The sequence below is a fragment of the Quercus robur genome, chromosome 1 (genome assembly GCF_932294415.1).
Source record: "Quercus robur chromosome 1, dhQueRobu3.1, whole genome shotgun sequence".
Classification (NCBI taxonomy): Eukaryota; Viridiplantae; Streptophyta; class Magnoliopsida; order Fagales; family Fagaceae; genus Quercus; species Quercus robur.
Genome location: NC_065534.1, coordinates 7,224,014 through 7,238,651, shown reverse-complemented (window position 1 = coordinate 7,238,651; position 14,638 = coordinate 7,224,014). Strand labels below are relative to the sequence as shown.

The 14,638-nt window shown below is 34.8% G+C and overlaps 1 protein-coding gene across 3 annotated transcripts in view; it reads left to right on the top strand.

Moving 5' to 3' along the window:
• Window positions 1–14,399, top strand: part of LOC126718483 (beta-glucosidase 12-like) — a 60,723-nt gene extending 46,324 nt beyond the window's left edge. For 2 of the 3 annotated variants that reach the window (XM_050420714.1, XM_050420705.1), the window contains exons 3-13: window positions 2,449–2,507; window positions 3,172–3,247; window positions 3,409–3,486; window positions 3,577–3,664; window positions 4,614–4,854; window positions 5,195–5,310; window positions 5,447–5,658; window positions 5,754–5,785; window positions 13,053–13,155; window positions 13,904–14,012; window positions 14,160–14,399. In XM_050420714.1, coding sequence (XP_050276671.1) covers window positions 2,449–2,507; window positions 3,172–3,247; window positions 3,409–3,486; window positions 3,577–3,664; window positions 4,614–4,854; window positions 5,195–5,310; window positions 5,447–5,658; window positions 5,754–5,785; window positions 13,053–13,155; window positions 13,904–14,012; window positions 14,160–14,328 — 1,283 coding nt within the window. In that variant the 3' untranslated portion in view covers window positions 14,329–14,399. The remainder of the gene's footprint in view (window positions 1–2,448; window positions 2,508–3,171; window positions 3,248–3,408; window positions 3,487–3,576; window positions 3,665–4,613; window positions 4,855–5,194; window positions 5,311–5,446; window positions 5,659–5,753; window positions 5,786–13,052; window positions 13,156–13,903; window positions 14,013–14,159) is intronic. The other variant, XM_050420721.1, reaches the window with a different exon arrangement.
• The last annotated feature ends 239 nt before the right edge of the window (window positions 14,400–14,638 follow it).

Sequence of the window (14,638 nt, the reverse complement as noted above, 5' to 3'; positions counted from 1 at the left end):
TTTCTCAATACGAAAGAAAAGGCCTAGCATAAATGCATACATACATATATAGCATTACATTAGCTGTTTATAAGGATTTACAATTACAGCAAAAGTAATGTTAGGGATACTGTAACTTTTACTACATGAAGTTAACAAACTTATATATCACCAAAACAAATTTTAAGGATTCATTTATTAGGTTGTTGAAGTCCACCAATTACATATATTGTCACATCTATTTATAAATTTTATGTAAACTTTAGGGATTTACAATCATAACAAAACAACTGAACTTAAGGAACCTACAGCTGTTACAAATTAATTTATTGATTTGTAAAGGATAGTTTGGAGAGAATTAATGGAGTGATATTTGGTGGCCTATTTTTACCTGTATTTGAATTTAAAATTTAAAATTGGATTCATGGTGGTTACTCCACAAGTATAAATGCTAAGGTTCAAGTCTCTAGGAGGGAGCTTTGCACACATATACACTTAAATTAAGCTAGAGTAGAAATTCTATCTTGTATAAAAAAAAAAAAAAAAAAAATTGGACTCATTAATTGAAGCATTTGAATTTGAATTAGAGTCATTAATCATTTTATTGTCAAAATTGATTCATTTTCAAATTTAGAAGATCATTTTTCTTACCTCAAGAACCAAAAAAAAAAAAAAAATACCATGCGTGTTAATATAAGGATGGAAAATTGAGATAACTACGAGGATTTCAGAAGCATGTGGCATTAGGACCAAGCAAAATAGTTGCTCAATTCTCTGTACAAGTAGTGGCATTATAAATTATTTTTACTTCTTGTTTTACACTCTGCCTTGACTCTTGCTTGACAAAGCTTCTGTATATTGTGGAAACCTGTGGGCGAAATTAGTATTGTAAAGGTCATGCAAATCATAATCTAGCTTGTGAAAATTTTTGTGTAATTTTGTGCGTCTGAAGGCTTACTATATTGAAAAATAACAAAAAGAAAACTATGTTAAATGACATACTCGGTAAGGCCAAACGATGAACATGTCAAAATTAGTAAAGAAAAATACCTTCTTTCCATAGAAAAACTAGGAAAGTAAAGGTATTGAATGTTGTAACTATTGACAAGCCATTCCGTATGGATGGTTGGCCACCTTTACATATATAATATTTAATTTGAACTATGAAATAATTTATCTCAAATTGGGAGGATCTTAATGTCATGTATTTAGTTAAGACTTTTCTAGGTCAATTGATTGATATTTGTTGGTGTCCAAATGAGATATTCAAAATTCAAATCCCCTCTCCCTCAACAATCATATTATCAAATAAATTGTAGGTTCCAGTTAGCTCAATTGATAAAGTTTCTGATAATTAAATAAGAGATCTGTGGTTCAATTCTTGCCTATATCAAAAATCAATGGGTGCCTTGGTCTAATGATAAAGAATTATCATCAAGAACGAGCGTCATTGTTTATAACTTTCCAAAAACAAAAAAAACAGTTTGTTTATGATTATTTATGCATCATAAACCCGATGTTTCAATTTTGTCGTTATTAGTATTTGTTAGTGTTTGAAGTCTTTTTTTGAAGCAAATACTTATGGTCTAATTTTCTGATGGGAAATTATAGTCCAAATTGTCTAATTTTTTTTTTTTTTTGATACATTAGTAAGCCAAGGCTCATTCACGACTCACTACTCGTAAATGTGGAATTTCAGTATAGAGTAATTAATTAGTAAACTCATGAAATTGGACACTGTTGTTGGTAATAAAAAATTCTCTCTCTCTCTCTCTCTCTCTCTCTCTCTCTCTCTCTCTCTCTCTCTCTCTATATATATATATATATATATTGCTTGATTTGAATATAAGGGGACTCATTGTCGGTAAATTCAAAAATCTTACTGCGGAAAGGGAGCATCATTGAGATTGTTTGAAATTTTTAGGGTAATTTCATTATAAGATTCTTAAAATTTTTAACAATAAGTTACTAGATTTTTTTTTTTTTTTACATTATTAATATGTTAAATAAATAAAAAATAATTTTTAAATTTTTAAAAAAAATTTAACAATAATTTGTTTATATTTTGCAACATTAATAATAAGTTAAATAAATATCAAAAGTATTAATAATGTTTATTTAAATATTAATGACCTAACATTATCTACAGATTCTGCACCATTTATTTTGTTTTAACAAGATCTACGACGAAGATTGAGAATACCTATCCCTAATAGAAATTATAAATAAAATAAAATAAAAAAGAAAGAAAGAAGAATGACAACGTATACAGTAAACCTTCACATTCCTATCTTTTGGTATTTATTTTTCTTCATTTTCCCCCCTAGAAATATGTTGTATATGTTATAGTTCTGACTTGTGAGGCTTAAGTACTAGTTCCATTTCTCTTAGGGCTCTAATTACTAGTTCTGAAATAGCGAAAGAAAAAAAAAAAGAATCCTACATTATTAACTTACAATGATATTGCAGAAAGGATAACAGATGAAAGCACTGGCGATGTAGCTAACGATCAATATCATCGTTACAAGGTATATATGTAAATTGGAAAGAAAAACACTCATATTAATTAGCTCCTAGTTACCAAAAGTCTTATAGCACAATTGTATAATTTTATTTTTATTATAAGGAGAACAAAGTTTGGCTACAAAATTGATTGTAACCTAAGGTTACAATTTTACTCAACAAAATAAATATTATTACATATTTAGAAAATCTGACCGTTGAATTGCATATTCTTTTAGCTCTTAATACATATATCAAGTTTTGTATCAATCGGATATTATTTACTATATGATCTATAAACTTATATTTTATGCAGAATTTTAAATTTCAAAAACTTACAATTTAAATAATTTATTGATAATATAGGTATTGATTTTTAATTTTTCAATAAATTTTGCAAGTATGGAGGATATAGGAAGAATATGTAATTTAATAGTGGATTTGTCAAAACTCACATCCGATAAAAAGATATTGAGACAAGCTATAACTTAAAGCTACAAACAATTTTGTAGCTAAACATTTTTAGGGTCCAATTATATTTTCCACATGTACTTATCAAAAAAAAAAATATATGCCACATGCTTTTTTTCTAATTATTGAGCATCTCTAACCAAATTCAAGATAATCACAATATTAGAAATCCTCATTTCAGATTTTTCCAACAATTTGCTTTGTGATTATACATTGTAGGGAGATGTTCGGATTATGAAAAAGATGGGCTTAGATGGATACAGATTCTCAATCTCATGGTCTCGAGTATTGCCAAGTAAGATTATCGTTTTCACAATCACATAAAAGGTTAGATCCATCCAATGACAACAACATAAAATGAGTACATCAAGTACACATCTTAGGCTGGAATTAAATTGCTATTGTTTTGTGATCATATTATGTTCCTAACAATCTCATTTTTGGGACTCATTTTAGAAGGAAAACTATCTGGGGGTGTCAATAGGGAAGGAATCAAATACTACAACAAACTAATCAATAAGCTCCTAGACAGAGGTCATGAATGATTCTTATATTCCATCACATGTCACCAACTTATCATGCATGCGCTATTAATTCATTGTTGTTTGCTATGATTGAATGCAGGTATACATCCCTTTATTACCCTCTTCCATTGGGATCTTCCCCAGGCATTGGAAGATGAGTATGGTGGTTTTTTGAGTCCTCATATTGTGTAAGTGGTTAATTCACCTAAAGTTCAGCCATTTTATTCATCTGAATTCCAATTAATATACTTTCCACAATTTTCATCGTGCTTATGATGTTTAAAATTTAAATTGTTGACCCATTTTGAAGATAAGGAATCAAAGGGGGGCCCATTTTGATTATTATTATTATTTTTAATTAATGACTTAAGCTCATTGTCTTACAGAGAATTTCTAAGTTTGATATCATTTGTTAAGAATTTATCATTGATATATTTTTTTTTTTTTTTAATGTTAGATCATGTTATGATACATTAACTTAATATTAATCTACAATTTTTAACTTCCACACGTTTTTAATATAGTCCCATAATGAGTCATTTGATTTCTTTTTGTTTCCAAAATAACCTTTCTGTCCAATTTGCTCCACTAAAATGAAATCTTTTTTAGAAATGAAAAATATTAAAACTAACTATGAGATTGGACACAATTAGATAGAATGACTAAGTTATGAATGTATTAAAGATAAAGAATTGAAATGGAAAATGTGGAATTTACACGATTGAGTTGAAAATCAGCAAAAGTTAGAAATTGTAATTTAACTAGTTTATAATTTAGTTGTTATTTATATCAATAACATAATAATAATAATTATTATTATCCATTCACAAATGCATTACACTAATAGAGAAAATTTTTAGTCTACGTAAAAAGCTTTTCACTATCAATATCTTTATAGTTCAATTGGTTGTCACTTTCTAGAGACCGAAGAGTGGAGGCATCGAAGTTCAAATCTCCCTTCTCCCAACTATTAAATTAAAAAAGAAAAAGAAAAAAGAAGTCTTTTTCTATTTGGATAGACCTTTTAGATTCGTAGCTAAATCATGCTATACATGATATGCTCACAAACAATGCACGGTTAATTAGTGTAATGTCAAGTATTAAATTGTTTTGATACTTCTGCATGTATATATTTAGGGATGACTTTAAAGATTATGCTGAGCTTTGTTTTAAAGAATTTGGTGATCGTGTCAAGCATTGGATCACACTAAATGAACCATGGAGTTACGTCAATGGTGGTTATGTTACGGGGCAATCACCACCAAATCGATGTTCTAGTTGCACAGTTGGAGATTCCGGAACAGAGCCATATTTGGTGTCACATTATCAGCTTCTTGCTCATGCATCCGCTGTCAGAGTGTATAGGCAAAAGTATCAGGTTCCACACATGAAATTTTTTTATATTTATTTTACTACATTTTTTTCCTTGAAAATTGTACCCCATTCAATAAACATGGTTGCATTCCACTTGATATAAGACAATCTAAGATACTTCATTTTAATAACTATTTGCAGCGAAGATAAAATTAGATAAATCTGCAAGTTAAACTTGTTTTTCAGTATTAGTAATTTAGTAAGCATTTCTCTTTTCCGTTAGTTTGGGATTGGATTAACTTTTTGTTGAAAGTTTATTTATTAATTTGTTAAAAGTTGACAAAAATATAATTACATTAGCTAGAGTGTGTCTTTAAAATTAAGCAAGCTTTCGCCATGTGCAGGAAGTACAGAAAGGTATTATCGGTATATCCCTAAATGCACCCTGGTTTGTGCCATTCTCTAACTCGAGGGCCGACCATGATGCTACACAAAGAGCCATTGATTTCGGTTATGGATGGTAAAACTACATGACGCTTTGTTTTGAATATATCTATTGCACTATTTGCTAGTTATTTACAAAGAATAGAAAAAACCCTTTGCTAGTTTAATATAATAGGTACAATAAAGACATAAAATTTCATGGTTTGTTGTAGGTTTGTGGATCCCCTAACCAATGGTGACTATCCACATAGCATGCAATCTCTAGTTGGCAACCGATTACCCAAATTCACAGAAGAGCAATCCAAGCTTGTAAAAGGATCATTTGATTTTCTTGGGTTAAACTACTATACTACTAATTATGCAGCTGATGCACCCAAAGCTGAAAACGCAAGCTACGCTACAGATATGCGAACTAATGTTACTGGTATGAACTCAAACATTTGGAGCCATGTGATTTTGATTTTCTTATGTAAATCATAAGTACTAAGAAGACCATGCTTTTTTATTTTGTTGTGGCAGCTGAGCGTAATGGGATCCTCATCGGTCCACAGGTGCGTATGAAATTGAACATACATAAGATTGGTATAGATCTCAAGATGGTTACAAACTTACAATAGTTTGATTCAATTTTTTTCCTTTTATGCAAATTCTGAAATGGTTTAATTTTCACACAACTTAAAGATTAAAAAAAAAAAAAACAAATTGACATCTAGAAACAATGCATAAAAAAAAAATAAATAAATAAAAATCAAATTTCTATGGATCGAATGGTAAATATATTGGTTAAGAGAGCTTTACACACATATACTTAGATTAAGTTATAGTAGAATTTCTATCTTGTATTTAAAAAAAAAAAAAATTATTGAATTCTAAAATGTCAAATGTCATATTTTATTAAAAAATTGAAAAAATAAATAAAAGATATAAAAAGTCAAAAGCCTTGTAATTCAACTAATTGACATTTCTTGGTTCAAATTCTTTCACCCTCAACAATTAATGTATACAAAATAAAAATAAAGAAGGATATAGAAGGAAAGATGGCTAAAAGTCTTTGAATTAAATAAATAAAAATAAAAATAAAAAGAACTTTGTTATCCAATTAAGAAATTTTTTCCAAATAAAAACATTTCTATACAGATCATAAAAATAAAATAAAAAATTGTCTTGTAATGATTTCAGTTTGATTAGAAATTTGACATATTAATTTTCTCGGCCTCGCTTTCTCTCTGAGAAACTAGGCTAGTAGAATCTTGATTATCTTCCCCGGAATGATACCTCTCTCCCTCTGTTAACACTGTTAACAGTAGGGCTCATTGGTTCTCTTTTCTTTTTCGTGGGTTTAGGGAAACACATCTCACCTTTCTTCTTCCATCTTTCCATCCCTTCTTTACTACTCGTTTTACTCAAACCACGGACGAAGTTCTCAGTGCATGGAAAAATTTATCCCTTACTGCTGAGGAAAGTACAAAACTTAGCCTGACAAAATCAAAAAACCTAAGGGAAAAAGAATATGTCCTAGTAGCAGAGTTTCTAACAAAACGTGCCCTGAACGTGGAAGCTATTGGGAGAACATTTAAACCGTTGTGGAGGGCTAGGGATGAGTTCAAGATTAGAGAAGCAGGAGACCACATTTTATTATTTGTTTTCAAGCTTGAGACAGATGCGGAACGTGTATTAGCCCAAGAACCGTGGTCGTTTGATAAACATCTCGTTCTGTTCCAACGATATGATTATTCGATCCCAGCCAAACACCTACGCTTTACAAAGATTATGTTTTGGGTGCAAATACATGGTCTGCCTATGAGAATGCTAGACCCCGAGACTGCCATTGAATTAGGAGAAACTCTTGGGGAGGTTTCAACCAAGGAAACAGAGAAGGAGATGGTGGGGGGTGACTTTGTCCGGGTTAGGGTGAAGATCGATGTCTCAAAGCCTTTAAGCCGAGGTCGAAGAATTGTATTGGATGAAGACATTGAAACGTGGGTAGCCTTCAAATATGAAAAGCTCACCAACTTCTGTTACTGGTGTGGTATGGTCTCTCATGAGGAGAAAGAATGCGAGAAATGGCTTGCTAGGAAGGGATCAAATCCTCATAAACAACAAGAATATGGGGCATGGCTGCGTGCCACTCCTTACAACCCGGGGAAGTCTCCCTACACAACTGTGCCAGGTATGGGCGATGGGCTTGGGGGTGTCACAATGCAGTCTTATGCAGAGAAGACTAGTGTGGCAGAGGAGCCATCACCGGCGACTCAAGACGGCGAACCTGTCCCGGTACAATCCAGTAACGCCCAAGTAAACGCCGACCTCCATCAAGTCTCTTAGATGGATATTGCGGATTCTACGGAGGATTTGGCGCAGATTTCACGCCCGAATTTATCTCCATTTAATCGGGTAATAAATTCTATTCCAAACTCTTCCCCATCCCATATCCGTTTACAAGATTTTGAGTACCAAATAGAAGAAATTGATTCGGCTTTAATGAAATTTGACTCCCATGCACCTCCAATAATCAATAAGCCAACTGTAATCCCCACACATGCAGAATCCGTTGGAGACAAATCAAGGGGTATTATAGCTACTCAAGGAGATGTGGCAAATAATAACCCCACTCACGTGACCATCCAAAATAATTCACATGAGAACCATGCACTTCGCACGTGGAAGAGATTAGCCAGAAATAATATTACACCTGAGACCCCAAATAACCACTCTGTTTTTCACAAGCGAAACAGAGAGTTTGAAGAGTGCGACCAATCTGAGTTACCAAAGAAGAAGTTCTTGGTTTCGAAAGATGATTCGGAAAATTCATTGGTGGAGGTTGCTGCGCAGCTCCACCAAGAGCCATGAGCATTATAGTTTGGAACTGCCGTGGGCTCGGGAACCTACGGACAGGAAAAGAGCTTGAAGTAGTGATTTGAGCAAAAGTTCCCTCCGTCTGTTTATAGCCGAAACGTGTGCGGATGAAGCAAGGCTACAGCAGATTAAACGGAACATTGAGTTTGATAATTTATTTTTTGTTGAGAGAAATAACAGGGGTGGGGGTCTTGCACTCTTTTGGCGAAATTCTGTTGATCTGAGTGTTGATTCTTTCTCACCAAACCATATAGACTCCATCATAAATAAAGGGAAGGAAGATGTATGGAGGTTCACCGGGTTTTATGGTGAGCTAGTGACGCATAAAAGAATGGAATCCTAGAATAAGCTTCGACAACTTCATAACAAATTTAATCTCCCTTGGCTGTGTGTCGAGGATTTTAATGAAATTATTAGAAGCTCTGAAAAAATGGGGGGAAGTAGCAGAAGCCAAACTCAGATGCAACATTTTCGGGATGCAATGGATGAGTGCGGATTTATTGACCTTGGTTTTTTAGGTCCCTGGTATACATGGCAGAAACATTTTTCTGCTGGTTACTCAATATGGGAGAGACTTGACCGTGCTTTGGCTACTAATGATTGGTTGTTGAGGTTTGCAGGTACACATGTCCACCACCTCAAGTCAGATACTTCGGACCACAGTCCAATATGGATTGATATGGAGGGTCATAATTTTCAATCCATCTCCAAGCCTTTCCGATTCGAAGAGGCGTGGCTGTCTGATCATACATGCTCGGAGGTCGTTGAAGCAATCTGGGAAGCAAGGGAAGTGGCTGATCCAGCAGCTAGAGTCATTCGGAAAATTGATAAGTGTGGCCGAGAATTAAAGAGATGGGAGAGAGATCACTTCGGCAATATAAGGAACACTCTGAAGGAGAAAAGAAAGGAGTTGGCTAAAGCAGAAAAAGAGGCGTTACGCACTGGACTAAATTTCCGAATACAGGAACTAAAACGAGAGATTACGGATTTGGTGGAAAAAGAAAACAGGTTATGGTTTTAAAGGTCTAAGGTGTTGTGGGCACAACAGGGAGACCGAAACTCCAAATATTTTCACAGCCGGGCCACTCAACGATGGCGCAAAAATACCATCCAGCAGCTTCGGTCATCAAGTGGACAATGGAAGTCTAACAGTACAGAGGTAGCTGAGATTCTAATAGACTATTTCCAGGAGCTGTACACCTCGGCCAACCAGACCCCATGTGATGCAGCCACAAAGTCCATTGGAAAAATTATCAGCTCGGATTTAAACAACCAGCTTGAACAGGAATTTACAGCATGGGAGGTTCAGAAAGCAATAAAAGAAATGGCCCCTCTCAAAGCCCCTGGTCCAGACGGAATGCCTCCATTGTTCTATCAACATTATTGGAACACAATTGGTAATGATGTTACACAATCTGTTTTACATTTCCTTAATTCAGCTTGTCTTCCTGAAAATCTCAATCATACTTTTATTACCCTCATACCAAAAAAGAATTCTCCCGAATATGCTTCTGATTTTAGACCCATCAGCCTTTGCAATGTTTTGTATAAAATATTTTCAAAGGTCCTAGCCAATAGAATAAAAAAAATCCTTCCAAAGATCATTTCGGAACATCAAAGTGCATTTACCAAAAGCAGATTAATTTCTGATAATATTCTAGTTGCTTTTGAATCTCTCCATAGTATGCAGAATCATGCGGGAAAGGAAGATTATATGGCCATCAAATTAGACATGAGCAAAGCATATGACAGGGTAGAATGGTCGTATCTGGAATCAGTCATGAGACGCGTGGGCTTCACTGAAAGATGGATTACTCTCTTGATGCTTTGTGTCAAGATGGTCTCTTATTCTATTCTAGTGAATGGAGAGCCAAAAGGGATGATTTACCCCACACGAGGCATCCGTCAAGGAGACCCCCTATCACCTTTCCTTTTCCTACTTTGCACGGAAGGATTAAATGGTCTCATTAACATGGCAGCAGATAAAGACCATATTAAGGGTTACGCCCTTTGTAGAAATAGCCCCAGACTAACCCATCTCTTGTTTGCAGATGATAGTCTATTATTTTGCAGGGCCACAATCCAAGAGTGCCAACAAGTTTTGAATATTCTGGAGACTTATGGCAGATGCTCGGGTCAATGAATCAATAAAACAAAAACCACCATTTTTTTCAGCAAGTCTACTCCTGCGGAAGTCAAAAACCATATCAAATCGGCCTTGGATGTACCGGTGATCCTGCAATATGAGAAGTATCTAGGGTTACCTTCATTGGTGGGGAAAAATAAAAAGGCCAGCTTCAACTACATTAAGGAGAGAGTTTGGAAAAAAATTCAAGGGTGAAAGGAAAAACTTTTGTCTCAAGCAGGTAGAGAAATCCTTATTAAGGCTGTAGTTCAAGCAATTCCAACTTACACAATGAGTTGCTTTAAACTCCCCTTGGGTCTTTGTGGAGAAATCGAAAGTCTTATAAGGAAATTTTGGTGGGGCCAAAAAGGAGACCGAAGGAAGGTACATTGGGTAAAGTGGGACACTCTATGTAAGCCCAAATCAGAAGGGGGCATGGGATTCAAAGATTTGGCAAATTTCAATGATGCCCTATTAGCCAAACAAGCATGGCGATTACTTCACCAAAGAAACTCTCTATTTTATAGGGTTTTTAAGGGGAGGTTTTTCCCACAATGCTCTATCTTAGAAGCCCCTTACTCAAGCACGGGATCATATGCATGGCATAGTATTTTGAAAGGGAGAGATTTAGTGTTGAAGGGTGCACGATGGAGAGTGGGAAGTGGTGAAGCCATAAGTGTGTGGAACGATGCTTGGTTGCCGTCCACAACTCATCCAAGAATTGAAGCTCATGTGGTACCAGGTTTTGAAGATATGAAAGTTTCTGCCCTCATTGACCCAGCCACGAAGAAGTGGGACCTTAGCATGTTGAATGGCTCTTCACTACCCAAGAGGTAGAATTGATCTCAAGCATTCCTCTGTGTCCCAATGCAGTGGAGGATGTTGTTGTTTGGCCCTTTACTCCATCAGGGAATTACATGGTAAAATCAGGCACACGGTTCCTCACCTCTGACCAAGCTCCTCTTCAACCTGTGATCAATGCCCAGCCCGAGAAAGAAGTGTGGAATTTGATTTGGAGTCTTAACGTGCAAAGCAAAGTCAGAAACTTCTTATGGAGGTCCTGCCACAATGCTATTCCAATTAAACAAAATCTGAAGCGACGGCATATCCTGAATGAAGATGTATGCGAACTGTGCAAGGGTGAGTCTGAGTCAGTTGTCCATGCTCTATGGGGATGCTCACAGCTCACACAAGTGTGGGGTTCAATTCCGTCATTCTCATTTCGGCAGACACAAGTTTTCTCCTCCATCCAAGATGTGCTCACCTATACACACAAGAAACAGGGGAACACGGAGCTACTGGCATCAATTATGTGGTCACTTTGGCATCGTAGAAACCAAGTACGAACATCTTCCAAGGAGTATCCGCTATCACTGGTTGCTCCAATAGCGTCGCAAGCACTAGCTGACTTCCAACGGGCTAACTCCTCTGATGCTCCGCAACCCAGAAGCTATGGCCAAGCACGGACTCAATGGACACCACCAGTTGAAGGAGAAATCAAAGTAAACTTTGACGGAGCCCAATTCAGGGACTTGGGTAAAGCAGGTTTGGGAGTCATCATTCGGAATAGCAGAGGACAAGCGCTTGCGTCTCTGTCTGAGCAAGCACTTCTGCCTTTCTCGCCGGAAATTGTCGAAGCTATGGCAGCAGCTAGAGCTATCTCCTTTGCATAGGGACTTGGCTTCACCTCCTTCATATTAGAGGGGGACTCGGTGAATGTAATAAAAGCAATGCAGTCTGATGATGAGTCCCTTTCTCCATATGGTCATATCCTTAGCTTGGCAAAATCCATGGTGGTAACAGGAAGTAGCATCACGTACTCGCATGTGGGTCGAACTGGTAATACTGTAGTACACAACCTAGCTAAACAAGCTAGACATGTTAGAGGTTTTTCGGTGTGGACGGAGGATGTTCCTCCACACCTTTCTCATGTAATTTTTGCCGACCACGGCTGATTTGATTCTAATAAAGTTTCAAGGTCTTGTTTCTCAAAAAAAAAAAAAAAAAAAAAAAGTTTGATCAGAAAAATCCATAAACAATCTCACAACAAAGAAGTAAAATCATATTCTAAATAAGTCCAAAAATGATAAAGTAACAAGAAATCATATTCTAAAGAATTCCAAAAATTATAGTTGTAGCACTTCACAAATTGTAGTATTTGTTTTTTCTTTTTTGGCAACCCTTGTTGGATATTCTTATATAACAAACTTCATTTTCTTTAAGAAGCTGCCAGAAATTCTCTAAAGCTCTAGATTTTAATATTTACATATATTAACGTCTTTTCATTAATCCTAAAAATAGACACACAGCACGAAAAATGCAATGAAATATGAAAAGCCTTTTCTAAATCTCATCTCTTAGTTCTCGAAACCCATTGCCTCAGACTAACCAAACCCTTGAATGCCCGGAAGAAAAAAAAATTTTCATTTACATGGTATAATATTTTAAGAAGATAAAAATTATTTCATTTGATGGACATAAAATACAAATTAAATTGATTAATAAAAACAATTTCTTTGAAGGGAATTGACCACAATGTCAGGTTGATGAACAAGTAACAACATTCCGTAGTATTTGAAGAAAAAGATATCCATGAGAAAATATATGAATCCCTAATGGTTAACGAAAAGAGTTTTTTTTTTTTTTCCCTGATCTGAATATACATTAATTTGAGATAACTCTGGAGCTTTAGAGAATCTCCAACAGCTTCTCCTACCGGTTGGTGATTCCGATGAGTTCTTCAATATAACTTCTACTGCAATGGGCCGGGGTTTTAACCGATTGTTTCTTTTCTTTTTTTTCTTTTTTTTTTTTTCTTTTTTTAAATGAAATTTCAGGCGGCTTCATCATGGCTCCATGTCTATCCAAGAGGAATTCGAGACTTTCTATTATACACAAAGACAAAGTACCATAACCCACTAATTTTTATTACTGAGAATGGTAATTATCTTTTAAACTTTTCAATTATGGTCACATAAAGTTAAGATACTAGCCTTAGAAATATAAAATTTGAAAGGAATGGTAGCTTAGAGCCTGATTGGCGAACAAAATTTGATCACTCAATTTCCGTCACTCAATTTTCATCACTCATAACTCATCACTCATCACTTATCACTCAATTTTTCACATTCGTTTGCCTTCATCACTCAGTTTTCATCACTCACTATTTTTCACACTATTTGGGGGGCCCACGCCTATCACGATGCAGCTTTTTTTTTTTTTTTTTTTTTTCAGTACCCAGAAACCCGAACCCAGTGAAAAAAAAAAAAAAACAAAAAAACAAAAAAAAAAACCAGTTAAGAAGACCGAACCCAATGAAGAAGAAAGGAAAAAATATATATAAATAAACCCAGTGAAGAAAAAAAAAAAAAAAAAAAAAAAAGTCAGTTGGTCAAAAGTTGCTGCCGAGTGGGTCTCTTATGTGTGTTTAATTACAAAAATGTTATTGAGTTATGAGTTATGGAGACTGAAAACAGCCAAAAGGTGTTTTCAGTTTCCATAACTCATAACTCAAAAATCAGAAAATTGAGTGATGGAAACAAAAAATTGAAAACTGAGTTATGGCTTGCCAAACAAACTTTTTTTTGAGAATTGAGTTATGGAAACTGAGAATTGAGTGATGAGAATTGTCAATCCAAACAGCCCCTTAATTTCCATTTGAATCTAAATATTTGCCACTATATTGTAGGCATTGATGAATTCAATAATGCTACATTGTCGCTCAAGGAAGCCCTTGTGGACAACTTTAGAATTGATTATTATTATAATCATCTTCAGTATCTTCATAGGGCTATCAAGTAAGTAGAGAAGACCTCTCTCTTTCAGATTTAATACTAATATGACTTTATTACTACTAATAACAATATGTCATATTAACAATTATGAAAATTGTTATGTCTAAAGCCCAATTGATCCTTTTCTTTCTCTTTTTTTTTGGTACTTAGGGATGGTGTTAACGTGAAGGGATATTTTGCATGGTCACTATTGGACAACTTTGAATGGAATTCAGGTTACACCGTTCGATTTGGCATCAACTTTGTAGATTACAAAAATGGATTGAAAAGATATCCCAAACTTTCAGCCCGTTGGTTTAAGAGATTCCTCAAGCCATAAGATGACAAATTAATGACTATGCTCATGTTGAACTACAAACTAGAGAAGACTATAAGATCATTTCTTTTCTATTTTATGTTCTTTAAATAATGTATCTATTTTCTTCTCCAAAATTTAAAAAAAAAAAAAAAAAGTATGTATTCAATAAAAGATAATGTCACTTTTTACAAACTCAAATTTTCTTAATCAAATTACTATATTATTTTTTTTCTCCCTTGGGCAAAGTCATGTAGTTTTTTTTTTGAGAATCAAGCTATGTAGCTATCATTGTGATTAATCACACTCTCTGCTGAGGCCCAGAAATAAGAGA